The sequence below is a fragment of the Ascaphus truei genome, chromosome 5 (assembly GCF_040206685.1).
Source record: "Ascaphus truei isolate aAscTru1 chromosome 5, aAscTru1.hap1, whole genome shotgun sequence".
Classification (NCBI taxonomy): Eukaryota; Metazoa; Chordata; class Amphibia; order Anura; family Ascaphidae; genus Ascaphus; species Ascaphus truei.
In genome coordinates, this window is record NC_134487.1 from 273,440,907 (window position 1) to 273,457,043 (window position 16,137).

Here is a 16,137-nt window from a genome sequence, read left to right on the forward strand (position 1 = left end):
CCGTTTCGGGAGGGAAACGCGTAGGTCGTAATGACGCAGTGATGTCTTCATTGAGGAGGGTTGGGTAAACTGTGTGTCGCTGGCAACTTTTTCCTCCGTGTGGTAGCTACAATGTGAATGTGTTTGCATTGGACACTGAGGGATTTCTCCCCTGTTAGGCACCGCCGTGTGCATATATGAGATCGTAATGTGCATTTTCTTGCTGGGTCATATTATGTCATGCTTGCTGATATAACAATACACAGCTGTGCATAATTTCTGTGATCGCATTAGCAGTCAACTTTATTTTGGCTATATCAGCAGTTGGATAATGAGGGATTTCCCCCCTGTCAGGCACCGCTGTTTGCATATATGAAATTGCAGTATACATCTGTCTACTGGTTCATATATTGTCATACTTGCTGATAGAATAATACACAGCTGTGCACAATTTTTGTGATCATAATAGCAATTAAATTCTTCCTTGCTACATTAGCAGTTTTCATGACAGGCTGTGTGCCCTATCAATGCATCTCAGAGAAAAGGTGACTACCAATAAGCTTTTATTTTTTGCTGTCAAAGCAGTGATACTGGTCTCCAATTTCTTCTTGTACATTATGTGTATTTCATTTGCTATCCCTTTCCCACTGGTTTAGGTGTGCCGATGTTACCCCACACAGGATTAATCCACTTACCACCAACCAATGATTGTATTAAGCTGACCCGCATCACTGTAAACTAGTATCACTTAGTTGCTAGGAGTAAAATTATGCAGTGATGTTGGAGCTGTGCCATGGTTAGCAGGGCGTTTATATCTAGCTTAGCCTCTACTATCTGATTATCATGTTACCATTTATGTTTGCGGCTTGCTTTATACATTGCAATCTTTGGTTTCTAGGTATGCTGTGTGAGGGTCAACATCTCATTACATTATGAGCCCACCAATTTAAGCAGCCACACCAATTAGGATTAGTTGCCCTACATATAGTTAGGTTCTATAGATGGATTGATTGCCGATTTAATTCTAGGAGTTGTCTAAGATCATATTATTCGACACTAGGGCTATACACCTGATAGCTTCACCAGTACCAGACCTATTCCTACTTATTTTAACTCACTTCACGTTATATTATTATTTTTTCACGATTCATGATCATTATATATGTGTAGTTCCTTTTAAATTGTTACAATAAATGTTATGTTTTAATAGCCCAGGAGTGCATCTATCAGTGGGTTTCTAGCTAGGGAGGGGGTTGGTAACACATCCGTCTCTCTAATTTTGGTAATAGTATTATAGTCAGCCCATCTGATGCACCCAATGTCAATCTAGGCATTTAGGGCGAAAACCACATTTCAAATCACTTTACCTTTATTTAGTGAGCAGTATATACCCTCTGTGTTTTTTTCAATAAAAAAGGTACCCTTATCGGATGGTGATGGAGCTTAAAAAAGGTACAAAGTGGATAAGAAAACAGCACAGAGACGAGCAATGAAAAAGATGTCCCAGTTTATTAGTAATGAGTTCCACAAGATATTCTATCCAAATTGGTGGTTTCCTGATATTACAGAACAGAAATAGAACACTGGCATGAAAATAAAATACAAAAGTAATAGAATGAGGAGAAACAGGGATTGTGTGCTGCAATTTTCCCTCAACCCCTCCCTTTCAACCGACAAATCCATGCATTAAAGGAACACAAAGTGGGCTTCATGTTTAAAACCAGCTGAGGGTTTCAAGCACCCAGACATTTCTGCTGGAAAACGCAAAAGATACTTTCAACTCTTCACTGCAGTGGCATGGTCTGTTAACATGGTGCAGCCCTCCTCAGCTGAGAAGGGAGTTTTATCTGCTACCCATGTACAAAAATGTAGTGTATGAGCTAAACCGTTTCACTCTTTGCTTTCATCACAGTGGAGCATTGTAGTCGGGTTAATATCACATTAGCTTGCTGTAACTCCTGTAGTGCTTTATTAAATATAGCAAACGTGACATGTGGCTCCCGCAAATGTGATTTGTATTCACTGATCACTCAAATTCTCATTTCAGAGAGGTCTGGCGGTGAAAAAATACATTTCCTGACGATTTCCCAAAGACCCGTTTTCCCCGGCAGTAAATCCAATAGAGGAACAGCGTCTAGGGTACATTTACGATACCCTGGCCATATGTATCGGCTTTATCAACCACTATTGTTAGTAGCAGCTGCTTGGCAGAAGAGCAATGCATGGGAACGAAGAAATGCTGTTAGGTTAGCCCCTATCCCAAGAGAGATGTCACTAACCCTATTTATGTGTACGTCTCCGTTTAACGAAACGCAAGTTGAAGTCTCCTAGGAATTTGGGAGGGGAGGGGGAAACAAGCAAACGTGAGCACTTCCATGCTCAGGCCAGATATATGGATAATTAGAGAGCGTCAGAAAAGGGGTCTTTAACTGTGGCATGGATTAGAAGCGGTTTGCCCCAGCTGCATTTATACCATTACTCATTTATACTGGAGCATTTAAACGTTTCATATTTAGGTCATAAGCATGTGGGCATTTTCCATACAAGATCTCAGGCGCTCGGCTAATTTATCTCAATGAAGAGCAACCCAGTAGGTAATCACAATCATGGTAGTAAAAGTAGCAAATCAGGCACTCCAAAAGGCAACATCTTTTCACAGACAGCTGAAATATGTCAGGAGAACTGCGAAAAGCATACAGACGTATAAAAAGGGAACATTTCAACAATCTTTTCGTGTCCGACATTACCTCTCTCCAACATTAAATACAATCCACTTAATTTTGCAAACTCTTGTATCATCAGTTTACACAGTAAATCTCAGATTTTCCACGGGGCTTTTAAAAAATAAAAAAAAATATACACCAAATCACATGAAAAAAAAAAAAAAAAGTGGTTAGTTTTTCTTCCCCTTTCTTTTGAAACTCCTTTACACTGAAAGTTACATTCCTCCCACTCCGCCATATCCCAGCTTTTTCCCCCCTTAATTATCCAAATCATGTCCAAGCCTATTTCCATGCACTGTAACTCTTAAGAAAAAAGGGCATTCGCTATTTTCCCAGGATGGACTCTGGCAGCTTCCTCCTGGTGAGCCAATCGGTAAAGGCAAAGTTGCTCTTACTGCCCCCGGTTACCCTTACGGACTGGCTCGCCCGTTTGTACTAGGCCTTTTCCATCCTAGCATGGACATTGTTTGTAAGGTAATAGTTAGTCTGAAAATACCTGGGCTTCTACAGGAGGTTTAGGGGGCTTAAAATCCCTGTTAAATGCTCAATTATGTCATATACTGCAGTCCACCCAGTTTCAGATCATGTATCTATGTTATGTTGTATATATAGTGTGTGTTAAACAGAGGGATTTGCCCTTTTCAAAATGGCTGACCGGCAGCTTCCTGTCAGTGAGCCAATGGGTAAAGGACAATGTCTCAGTAGTGTGGTTTTCGGCTTTCAAACAAACTCATCAGTATTCAGGTGAACAACACATTCAAATATTTGTTTACCCCCTCCCTTTTTTATTTTTAATTTTTTTTTAAAAACCTATGCATCATCCTTGTTAGCCATTACTGTAATGCAATTCTTTCTTCATTTTTTTTTTTATAGGTCATGGGTCAAGATTTACTAAACAGTGATGGGCCTTACTGTACTTTATTGCCACTAGCTCTAATGGGCCATGCACTGTGGCTTCGCACCGTTTAATACATTGTGCCTTACGTAGGTAAATGTTGCCTTCAGATAATGGCGCACTACAGTTGTAAAACATTTCCCACTTAGGCTTTATTTGGCTACGCCACTTATGACAAAAGCTTAGAACATCCTCAGGAGGTGATAAGACAGAGGTTTAGGCCCTGAATAACTAAGTGGTGCTAAGCTCTAATGCATCACCTGGTGCCCTTTCACTGCCAGAGGTACCATGCAAAAAATAAAACAAATAAAGGGGGCAGTCCCATGTAGTTTGCCAAAAAATGAACTACAGTTATTCAGCAAAGCAGTGTAATTGTCTCTTCTAGAAATCCCCCTTAAAGTAATGATCGCTTATTCGCAAGATGCAATAAGCTTTTCCTTTTCTTTTGGTCTTCTGATCAGCTGCTTATGTTTATTTATACAGTAATTATGTTGCCATCATTAGTCAAAGACTAACATCAAATAACAACGTACCTCTAAAACTTAGTTTGACAGTTTTTTTTTTTAATCACCAAAAGATTAGATAAATATTGTAAAAACACCCCAAAGTATTCGTTCCCCGGGGGGGGGGGGGGGGGGGGGGGGGGAATAAACGTTTTAAAAAAACCATTTGAAAATACTTCTACTTAAAAAAAACAAAAAAACAACCTAAATTTTACCCAATAAACATGCCACTGACATTAGTTCACCTTGGTGCTAGGAGGGACTTTCCCTTTACGATAAATAGACTATAAAAAGGTGCCTCAAGGCTTAGTAAATAGGTCTTTATCCATCATGCATAATGCCACAATTGTCTTAAGCAATTCTGTTCGCTGCTGGTCCCTAGAGAATGGGAAGGTTTTACTGGTACTAATATTGGAATGCCAGGACAGCAGAAATCTTTATTTACCTACTTAAAACCCAGGTGAGAAACTAGCAAAGGGAAGGGTGTTCGGCAAAGGCCACTGAAGAGAAATGCCACCCCACTAAGATACGTATATGGAAATGCAACCAGGGGAGCTCAATCCAGGACCTGCATGCCTTTTTTTTCTAGCTGATCTGTCCTAACATAGCAACAGCAGAACATTCAATGAATGGTCCGTCCACCTTCTATGCCCTTGGATTGCCACAATGCAAATTCATCTTCTCGTTCTTCCGCTCTCTCTGCATCACAACCAAGAGAAGGTAGCCTTGCCACTCTCTCTGGATCAAAAACAAACATCACACTTGCTAGCAGACATGAAGAGGTAATACCACAATACAATGTGACACACACACACACACACACACACACACACACACACACACACACACACACACACACACACTAATTTATTTTAAGTTTTCCAAAATGAAGAATATGATTTGAACTCTATTGGTGAGACTTTTCCTAGCGGGATTCTTTGTGAGCTTGATACAGTAATGCAATTCCTTGCATAGTACTGTACTCCAGTTCTTTAACTCGCACCACTTCCCTTGCGTCTCAATATTAACAGTGTCACATTGCAAAACAGCTGCAAATATGTGTCCAACATGTTAAGAAACCAATTCCAATTAAGAGCAATGGGATATTTTTCTTGGCTAAACTTGTTAGCATCTTACCAGGGTTTTTATTTGTGTGATTTGGGGGACAGTTATCAAGGAGGAGTTACCCAGCACATATATAATAGAATATACCTGCCAGGTAAACCACCCAGATTAACAATATGCACCAGATGATAGAAACGTCAGCAACAAGGTTCTTATGTTACAAAACAGAGCCAAAAAAAACAGGCTGTGTGCCAAAATGCAAATTAGTGTATTGATACAGTCCTCAATGTCTTTTCTTTTACTGCAGACTGGATGTAATGATTGTAGCCATGTAACCACTTTCCATCTTCTCTACACTACACACAATATAGGTTTATTATCTGCTTCCTGAAATACCAGCTTGACTTCATGACTTGCCATAGTCTTCTACCGGAAGAACCAATTAAACATGGCGGCCGCCTGGCTTGCCAATGGTAAATTTACAGTATCCCAGAAGACAAAGTGACCCAGTAAAAAAAAAAAAAAAAAACTGACGCTAATACTGAAATGTTAAAAATAAAAAAAATAATAAAAAAGCACCATGCCCTTTAGACACACACACACACACACACACACACCCACACACCCACACGAAAAATAAAAACAGTTAAAACAAGGTTTTGCAGGAAATGTGCAGGCTCTTCCCTGATATGAACTCTGGCACAACAATAACAAAATTAAATACTTTGGAGCTTTCTTGCTACGATTACAGGGGCTGGAAGTCATTAATGTACTCCGTGAGCCTTCAGCCATCTCCCTCCATCAGACACAGAAGGGAATATATTGATTTTCTGCATAGCAGGCCTCCTCCGACCTGTACGCCTTAGGGGATATACCACAGAAAAGACCACGATGAGAATAAGGTCACAAAACGATGAACCTCTAGATCAGAAGATGTTGGGATGGAAACAGCAATTCGCACTCATCCATTGTTCATATCATGCACAAACCATGTAATTATCTCAAGACCTTCCAATGTAAACAAGTGTTTGAAGACAATAAAGAAAACAGAGCAAAATCACGTCTTTGTTCTCATTGTTTAAAGGTTAATAGCTCTAGTTCTTTTATGCAGAGGGCAGTTTTCCATAGGGCACTGCCCCGTCACCATACGCCAACCCTCTAATGGATTTATCTAGTAGACGATTGCCCGATACGTTGGGCATTATTGCTTAAGTGCGACCCAGTAAAAGGGGCAGAACAGTTACATATATACATAATCTGCATATCTATTAAAAAGGTGCAGTTCCACTCACTTGGATAAAAAAAAAATATATATTGAACTAAGTTACTTTAGTATTTTAATCTTGACCTTATACTTCCTCATTAAGTTATTCAGTAGCTTCCTATTTTAAAAGACATTGATTTTAAAGGGGCAGGGGCGCTTAAAAGTAGTCGGCATTGTACATTTATAAAAACAGTCGTGAGAACTTCAACATTTTTTTTCTTTCATTAAAACAAGTCCCAACAAAACTAGCTTGTATTGAACATTTTGTGACATTCATGATTTTCCTTCTTAGTTAAGCTTTCAGGTGTAAATGTGAAAAGTTCAACTCATCCAAAAAAACAAAAAAAACAGTAAATGTCTGTAATATAGGACTGAGCACTTTCACTACAACTACAAGACATGTTGCCAAGTGAAACTGCACCTTTAAAACATTAGCATTCCTTTTTAAGGTTCTGTGTGGGTGAGAGCCAATCAAGAACCAGCGATACTGGGGTTTACGGGTGGTCCTGCTGGGGACTGGATAACTTTTCTTCCAAGTAGGAGAGCTGCATTATTTATGTACAACAGACCGTGACTTTTCTTCCTAGCACTCCTGGTTTTTATTGCAATAAGGCACTCAGAAGTCAGTTTACCAAAAAGGGTGCCCTGACTGCTTAGTGCCCATTGTCCCATTAGCAATACGATAACAGGCTTCGAATGGGGCAAAAAGGTATTTTTTTTCTCTCCACTTTAAAGCAGGGCGGGACGACAGACCCGCCAGGGACAAGTGACATCCTCTAAAAAGAAACTCTCACATTGGTACGTTAAAAGGTTCACAACCAGCCTACACCTCCAGCACAGATGCACACACTAGAGCCTTGGGGCTCGGAGCCCTTCATCCGACTGATTAACTTTCTTTTTTCATTTGTGTGTAGGTATTGGCTAGGTAACCTCTGGATCCCAAGAGCGCATTCTGTTAGCTGCCTCAGAAGCTGCTGCAGCCGGCTCTTCGGAAGACTGGGACGTACTCCTGAAATACACAGTATTTTCTAACTTTTGTGGCGCTTCCATCTCTGTTTCCAACCTGCCCCCATTATTATCAGACACTTTCATCGTCCTTCCAGCTCATTGCAGGGGCCCAGATATGCACCTCTCCAAGATTCACATGTTGTCCTACTTGAGGAGGATCAGTGGGCCATATTTCATAATACTTTATCAGTGGTTGAGTCCAAGAACAAAAAAAAAGTCAGACAAATATATGGGACCCTATAAAGCGGAGGATCCCACAAAAATAAATGAGGCCTCTAAAACAGGCCTTTCATGATGCAATCAGTGCCTGGGTGAAGCCTTCAGGAGAAAGGATCTTGGAGGAGCATCTCAAGAAAAGTCCTTGCTCCAGCATCCCACTGAAGTGACCAAAAGGTTTGTCACATTTTACTCGCACAATGGGTAGGGTATAGCTCGGTAATGCAGTCTCTACCTCTGTGGTACTATTGGCTGGTCAGTACAGGAAAGTTCCTAAGACCTCATCATCTTCCCAAAAGAGCAACACCAACAGCTACCTAGTGTTCTGCAGTTCCTCTCTCAGCCAGGTGGGCAACGTCTGTCCCATCTTATATAGCAGCTTGGAGAGCTCAATGTTATGGTCCCTGTAATAGTCGGCCAGGAAGGATTGGGACTGCAGAGATACAAGAAAACAATTAAGGGAACTTAATGGGCTTGAAAGGATATGATGAGCAAGTCAATGATTAACATTTTTTATATAGTTATGTTATAATATTAACACACTATACAAATAAAGACATACATACATACATACATACATAATATTAACACACAACCCCTGCAAACTCAGAACCCAAACCCACCAAATCATCATGCGCCAAAAGGAGTGCTAGTGGGCTTGTGACCGAATGTATACAAGAAAAGACAAAAAAGGCCCCGATGCTACATCGACTATGACAAATTATATAGTTAAATACTACAGTATTTAATTATACAGATTTGTCATATTGGATGCATCATTGGGGCATTTTGTCTTAAGTTAGAATATTATCCTTAGTGGACTTATAGCTGAATATCACGGGCTGTTGGAGGCTAATGAGACATACAGTGGAAGGAATACGTAATGAAATAGCAATAACTGCTACAGGATACAGCAGGAGAGACGCATCAGAACTGTGTCAGAGCAAGACATATACATTTTTAGCTTAGAGGGTTTGCTCTGTGTAGGAAGTATAAAAGACATTGCGATAGATAGATTGCTCAGGACAAGAATGAGGTGACATGGCAGAGCTTGTGTTGGTTAGAGCAGCGGTGCGCAAACTGGGCGGCACACCCGGGGGATCGCGTGAGGCCTCTGCAATGATATACTTACCTTGATTCACACGCTCTGTGACGTGTCGCCATGGCAACGCAGCGTCAAATGACACCGTGGGGCCATGTGACGTGTCAAATGACTCCGCGGGTCACGTGACCCAAGCGTCATTTGATGCAGCTCTAAGTTAGGGAAGTGGTGCACCAGCACCGAGGCAGAGAAGACAGGGGGGCACAGCTGGAAAAGTTTGCGCTCCCTTGGGTATGAGAATATGTCAGGCAGCACTATGGTCATTATGGGAGGCAAGTCACGAGTATGTGACATCAAAGGGTACTGTTGATCAGTTGGGAGGTACACTAGCCAAACCTACATCCGAATCCATGTCTGGGTATTTCCTCCCTTTGCTCTTCCCTAAGCATTTGGTTTTCCCGCTCTCCAGAAGCTGGCACCAAAATCCTTTCTTTGCATCAAACCTGAGAAAGACAGAAAAAAGGATCAGTGTAAAGAGATCACGGGGCTCCACAGGACTCGAAATTAAACCGATGCGATGCTTGGAAGAAAAAAAATAAAAAATCTGCCAAGTGTAAATAAAACTAAAATGTAAACTCAAGTTAAATTGATTTCCAGGTGGATATTTATTCAAATAGTGCAGATTTTATAGTCCAAGACCCAAAAGTAAGAGCTTTCTCAGCAGCAATGAAAAGATAATTAAGGAGTCTAGGTACTCACGCCAGGGCTTTGTGATAATCCATTAGATTTGTGGCTCCCAAGAACTTCTGCACTGTCTCCATCACATTGGCCGGCTCAGTGCGCAGCAGTTTGCCATCTAAAACCAATATCTACACGGGGAAGGGGGAAAGCACAAAAAGTAAAACCTTTCACTGCTGAAATCCATTCCTATGCAGACAATAGCACATGACCAGTGACAAACTCAGGCATCTGGTTCCCTTATGCTAGTCAGATCGGAGCCTAAACTGTGGGTTGGAGGAAGACAATGTGATAATGGAAGGTCCCCTTGTCTACCGAGGTCATGCAAAACCAATATGAGTAGTCGTCACATTGGCCCATTTTCAGTTATTACAGCCAACAAAGAGTCTCATTTTCTCTCCGACTATGTGGTCACCCAATTGCTAATCTATGGAACCGAAATGTTCTTTGAATTGCAATTCTCATACAAACCAGATCACTTAATTAGATTGTAAGCTCCTCGGAGCAGGGACTCCTCTTCCTTAATGTTACTCATATGTCTGAAGCACTTATTCCCATGACCTGTTATTTATATTATTAATATGATTACAACATGTATTACTACTGTGAAGCGCTATGTACATTTATGGACTACATAAATAAAGACATACAATACAATACTTTCTAATTTTAATGCCGCTTGATGCACACACATCTGTGGTGGAAAGATGTAGTAGATCTTCGGATACATGCTTTGAGACAGCGATCATACAAGCAAGACCAGAAAGGGACCGTTTAATCAATAAATCAGTCATAGTTGGGCGTAACTGTGACAATGGTGGGAGAACCAGGACCACTTAATACAATGAGACCATTGTTCTGTGTTATACCTATTCAATGCTTTTTTTTTGTTTATGTTTTTTAAAGGGACCATCACCCTCACAGGAACTTTCATTGGAGTATGAAGTATGTATGCGCTGTACAAGTTGCATTGTTACATTGTAGATGGAGGTTGGGAAAAAAAAAAAAAAAAAAAACAACGGACGTGTCCAACTTCAACCTATGCTCAATTTAGACGATAGATACTACTCCTATATTTGTTTTTGTATTTATAGTATTTTGAGCCAGAGGAAGGCAAACAAAAAACCCCTGTGAAACATCATCCAATGCTCTCTCATAAGGGAAAAACTGAATTCCTTCCTGGCTCCAAATAATGGCAAATCACATTTCTCCCTGGATCAACATCCTTCCCATGTTTACTTATTTGGTATATCCCTGTATACCTTTCCTTTCTAAAAAGATGTCCAACCTTTTTTTTTGAACAAATCTATTGCATCTGCCATCACATGGGCAATGAATGTCTCCATGGGCAATGAATTCCACATTTTAACTGCCCTTACTGTTAAGAACCCTTTCCTTTGTTGCTGTTGAAATCTCCTTTCCTCCAACCTTAAGGGATGCCCCGTGTCGTTTGTACTGCCCTTGGGAAGAATAGTTATTTTGAAATCTCCTTGTATTGACCTCTAATTGATTTGTATATAGTTGGCTACTTGTATTGACCCTGAACATATCTGTGTATATCAAAGTATAATAGGTGAACCCTGCTGCAGCTCAAAAGTGCTTGTCGCAGTAATAGGGAAAGGTGCTATTGGGTAATTTATTATGAATACACAGGAAGAGGGAAAGAAACACAACTTTAGCTTGGTTACCCCTGATGAAGTCTCTATAGGATGAAACGCGTAGGGTTGTTAGAGGAAACACCCTTTGTCTGTCTGTTTCATTCTGTATGATATATATACAGTAAACAGCTTCATACCACATTGCTGTTGTAAGTCTGTTTTTCTCCATATCTCTACAACACACCGAGATCCCTGATTGCACCAAGCAGTTACTCCTGTGTATTCCCTCTCATGAGAGGTGTCAGCCGTGGAGCTCCAGTGCATAGGCTAATGCGCATTTTCTAGCGAGCACACAGGGGCTGTTGAGAGGGGAGGAGCTGGTGCATACACAGCTGATGGTGACGTAACCAGTTTGTGTGAGAGACACTGGAGACACCGGAAGGCGCTACACGTGGAAGAGAGTCGCGTCCCTACCAGGAGCGAGCCACGGATGCCAGGTGAAATCTGCCCAAGTTACACGGAGTGTTTGCAAGGTATTTTGAGCAAATTGGAGGCTATACAGAGCTTTGTGTGGAGGTCTGTAAAGGAGAAGCGAGTGGCTGGATGACGACTCAGCATTTAAACAGCTGAGGCGCTTCAGTGTCTTTAAGACACAATATAAGTGAATATAAGCATTTTAAAGCGTGAAGGTCCCAATACCACTTTTCCTTGAGAAGGCTACGCAGAGATTTAGAACTTTTAACTCTGAACCTTATCACAAGACATTGCATACCCCACAGCTCAACTACATTGGAACTTCCCTTGCAGTTCTGACTTTTTTCCCTTTCTAACAGCTTTTTCAAGACCTTGATTGTTCCTGCATATCCATTTAATTCTTGCTAGCGCTACAATCTATTCAATTGGTGTAGCTATTGATAATACTGTTATAATATGGATGTTGTGTGAGATGTCATTTAAAAGATCTATTGTATTGATATTATTTCTACATTGCGCCGGGTGCATTGTATAATATTTACACTGTGGTTTTGTGTTCAAACCAGCAGTGTGGCTGCATATTGTAGACATTTCTTCACCCTTTTAAGTTTTTGCGCACTTGATTTTTAATTGATGTTACTAGCTGATATACCCGGCGTTGCCCGGGATTTAATTTTCCCACTCCCTCTCTCTCTCCGCTCCCCCCTTCACAGCTGCGTTCCCCCCCCCCCGCTTCGCGTTCACATGTCCGATGCCCCCCCCCCCTTTCACAGCTCGGGACCCCCTTCACAGCTCCATTCCCCCCCTTCACAGCTCCAATTTCCCCCCCTTGGTCACAGGCCGTGACTGGGTGGGTGGGAGGCAGTGACTCTGGGAAGCAGTGACTTGCGAGGCAGTGACTGGGTGGGTGCGAGAGAGGCAGTGACTGGGTGGGTGCGAGAGAGGCAGTGACTGGGTGGGTGCGTGAGAGGCAGTGACTTTTGAGAGGCAGTGACTTGAGAGGCAGTGACTTGAGAGGCAGTGACTGGGTGGGTGGGTGAGAGGCAGTGACTTTGAGAGGCAGTGACTGGGTGGGTGGGTGAGAGGCAGTGACTTGAGAAGCAGTGACAGGGTGGGTGGGTGAGAGGCAGTGACTGGGTGGGTGAGAGGCAGTGACACTTGGGTGAGAGGCAGTGACTGGGTGGGTGATCAGAGGAGCGGCGGTGTGTGAGGCGGGGGGGGGCTCTTGAGCAGAGGAGCGGCGGTGTGTGAGGGCTGTTATATACAGCATGCGGATGTGCGGCCGCGCGTGTCTATGCGAATGCACGTGCCGCATGCTTTTCATGTTTATAGAGCAGGGAGCTGTGTGTGTGTGTGTGTGTGTGTGTGTGTGTGTGTGTGTGTGTGTGTGTGTGTGTGTGCGCATGGGTTGTGTGAGTGAAAGGAAGACCTAAGCAAGATTTTTTTTAAAGAAAATAAAAGTTTAATAAATATTTTTTTTTTAGTTCTGCAATCATTGACACACACGCGCACACACACGCACGCACGCACGCACGCACGCACGCACACACGAAAAGATGATTTTCTTCATCTTCGCCGCCGTCTGTCGGCTCCCCGCCGTGCGCGGCCCTTCCATAGAAAGGCTGACTGACGTCAGCCAACTAAAATTCTGCGCGCGCACGGCACTATAGAACGTGCCTGAGGCGGCGGTGCGGCTTGATCAGAGGAGCGGCGGGATGTCAGGTGGCGGGGCGGCTTGATGAGGAGCGGCGGTGTGTGAGGCGGAGGGGGGCTTGATGAGAGGAGCGGCGGAGTGTGAGGCGGGGGGGGCTTGATGAGAGGAGCGGCGGGGTGTGAGGCGGGGGGGCTTGATGAGAGGAGCGGCGGTGTGAGGCGGGGGGCTTGATGAGAGGAGCGGCGGGGTGTGAGGCGGGGGGGCTTGAGCAGAGGAGCGGCGGTGTGAGGCGGGGGGGGCTTGAGCAGAGGAGCGGCGGTGTGAGGCGGGGGGGGCTTGAGCAGAGGAGCGGCGGTGTGAGGTGGGGGGGGGGGGGCTTGAGCTGAGGAGCGGCGGTTGTGGAGGCTGTGAGGCGGCGGGGCGTTTTGAGGTGAGGAGCGACTCTCGGATGAGGAGAAATCTCTGGAGGAGGGTAAATTCTCGGGCTGCACGGCGTGTCTCTCGGTCAGAGGGGCACGCAGTGCGAGGAGGCTGTGAGGGCGAGGGCGTGCTTAGCCCTGTTTCTGACGTCACCGTGTGTGTGTGTGTGTGTGCGTGTGTGCGTGTGTGCGTGTGTGCGTGATCTATCCATGTGGGTGTGCGTGCGCACACGCACACACACCATAAAAGGTCATCAGAATTAGTGATGTGAGGCTGAACTATTAACCCATTGGCGACCCATCCAACAACCAAAAAAAGGGTGTGTGCGCCAAGCACGTGTTCTAAATGAAACTTGTGTGTTTTGCCACTGAAATTGTTTTTTGGTTTTGATGTTTTTCATTGAAAGACTTTTGAAAGTATAATTACAATTTCAGTGACACAACAGAAAGAAGTCTCACTTAGAACGTGCGTGCTCGCCACACACAACAGTTTTTTTTTTTTAAAATGTCATGTAGTTATTATTGTAACTTGCAACATATGCGTCTACGTCACCTGGTTGGCGTGGAAGTTGTTTAGCCACCGCTCTATGTGGGTCGAGTACCATCCTGGAACAAGGCACCGGTTCTGTAGGGCCCGCAGCTTCTGAGGAGCATCAGGTCCTGCCGTTATTACCTCTTGAAAGGTGTATTTCATGGCCACAGGGTCGTTGTGGGCTCTCTGGTGCTGATTACCAGTGTGAGACAAAGTGTTAATTGACAGACAGCAGAGATTACAATATCCTAGAGAGGGAGTATATCGCAGCAGGATACTTTTCATTGCTGAAAAGTGTAAAATAGAGAGGAAAGAGAGAGAGAGGAGAAAGTGCCTGGAGAGGGGCAAATAGAGAGAGGGTGGTACGTAATTGACTTGCTTGAATAGCCCAACATGCACATCTAGTTTTAATTGGCATGGAACACAAGACTTAATTGTTGATTAGGTGTGGGATACATTTTAACATGCCGTATTATTTTTAGAGCTTGTTTGTGAATAGGGGGGTGGCCTCTGAACAAAAATGTACATATATTATGTTACACTGTATGACTTAACACCTGCATCCTTCCAAAAGGCTATACAATAAAATAAAAGGTATACAAAACCAGGGCTATTGGAAAGGCAAGAACCTTTGTCTAGAGCATTGTTTTTCAATGGGGGTTCCCAGGAACCCGTGGGTACCCCCGGGCATCTGTAAAGGGCTGCTTACAATTTTCAGGTCATTTGAAAATTGTACCAAATTCAGAAGAATTTACAATGTATCTGATCTCAGACACACTATTACAGATGGTTGGGGTTCCTTACAATGTATCTGATCTCAGACACACTATTACAGATGCTTGGGGTTCCTTACAATGTATCTGATCTCAGATGCGCTATTAGAGAGGGTTAGAGTTCCACAGAATTTCACAATATGGTTATAGGGTTCCTTAACCAATAAAAGGTTAAAAAGAAATAAATTTAAAAAAAAACACGTGTCTAGAGCAGCGGTGCGCAAAGTGGAGGGCACGGGGTTTACAGAGGCCCCGCGCGTTTCCTGGCGGCATTTAAATTAATGCCGGGGGAGCTGCAAGGCGCCTAAACTTCTCCTTAACTTGGTTGAGACGCTCCTGGTGACGTGTCGCCATGGCAACTTGGCATCAAATGCCGTCGTGGGGTCATGTGATGTCGCGTTGCAATGGCAAACTGACGTCATGACGTCCGAGTCAAGTTAAGGAGGGGGAGCGCGGGGAAAGGAGGACAGCCGGCAGGGGGGCGCAGGCTGTGAAACCTATGACTGAATGTCAAATGTCAACAGTTAGTGGCACTAACTCTCGAGTAAGGCCGACAGAGGCCGAAACGTCAATCAATTGGAAAAATAAATTCACTTTCATTCAAATCCAAAGTGCCCTGTTTCTTTCCCTTTCTCCATATTCACTTGGAATATTCCAGTTTTCCCTGGAGACCAGGAGCACCGGTTATTGTATGATTATTATTATTTATCACCATCATCTTGGTGTGCAGCTTCCCCTTATCTTTATCACATTGAATGCCCAATGTGGCATGCGTTACGAACTTGCTTTGCACACCATGGTTACATCTCCAGGGCTCCTGTAGACAGACGTACAAGTTGAACAACCAGGCCACATCAGATGACCATGCTTACGTTGCGGGACTAGGCTGCAGCGGGATTTATGGTGCCAACAGCTCGGAAGGTTAGGATTGCTACCGCCATCCCTGCTGCTGTGCCACATCATTTAATAGCTTCTCAACAAGAACAGTAACTGTTTGCACAACACAGCAAGCCACATCGTTGCTTAACCAGAGCAAGAAGTCAAGAGGTCTGGGAATTCCACAGTCAAGTACCTGGTACCAGGAATATGCACGGTCTGCAGGATTGATGAGGATAGTGACGATCTTGGCTTTCGGCAGCAGTGCTGCCACTCGCCTGGGAGCTACTTCAGAGTCAAAGTAGTTGGCGCTCTTCTCAAAGTAGAAGTCAGATGTGGTGTTAGATGGAATGGGGAAAAACTCCATGTACCTGTAAG

At 43.5% G+C, this 16,137-nt stretch overlaps 1 protein-coding gene across 3 annotated transcripts in view; it reads right to left on the minus strand.

Moving 5' to 3' along the window:
• Window positions 1-4,236: 4,236 nt before the first annotated feature.
• Window positions 4,237-16,137, minus strand: part of NDST1 (N-deacetylase and N-sulfotransferase 1) — a 33,272-nt gene continuing 21,371 nt past the window's right edge. For all 3 annotated transcript variants that reach the window (XM_075602088.1, XM_075602091.1, XM_075602089.1), the window contains 5 exons: window positions 15,956-16,130; window positions 14,132-14,302; window positions 9,455-9,564; window positions 9,096-9,198; window positions 4,237-8,086 (listed from right to left, as the gene is read on the minus strand). In XM_075602088.1, the coding sequence (XP_075458203.1) occupies window positions 7,967-8,086; window positions 9,096-9,198; window positions 9,455-9,564; window positions 14,132-14,302; window positions 15,956-16,130 (679 nt within the window). In that variant the 3' untranslated portion in view covers window positions 4,237-7,966. The remainder of the gene's footprint in view (window positions 8,087-9,095; window positions 9,199-9,454; window positions 9,565-14,131; window positions 14,303-15,955; window positions 16,131-16,137) is intronic.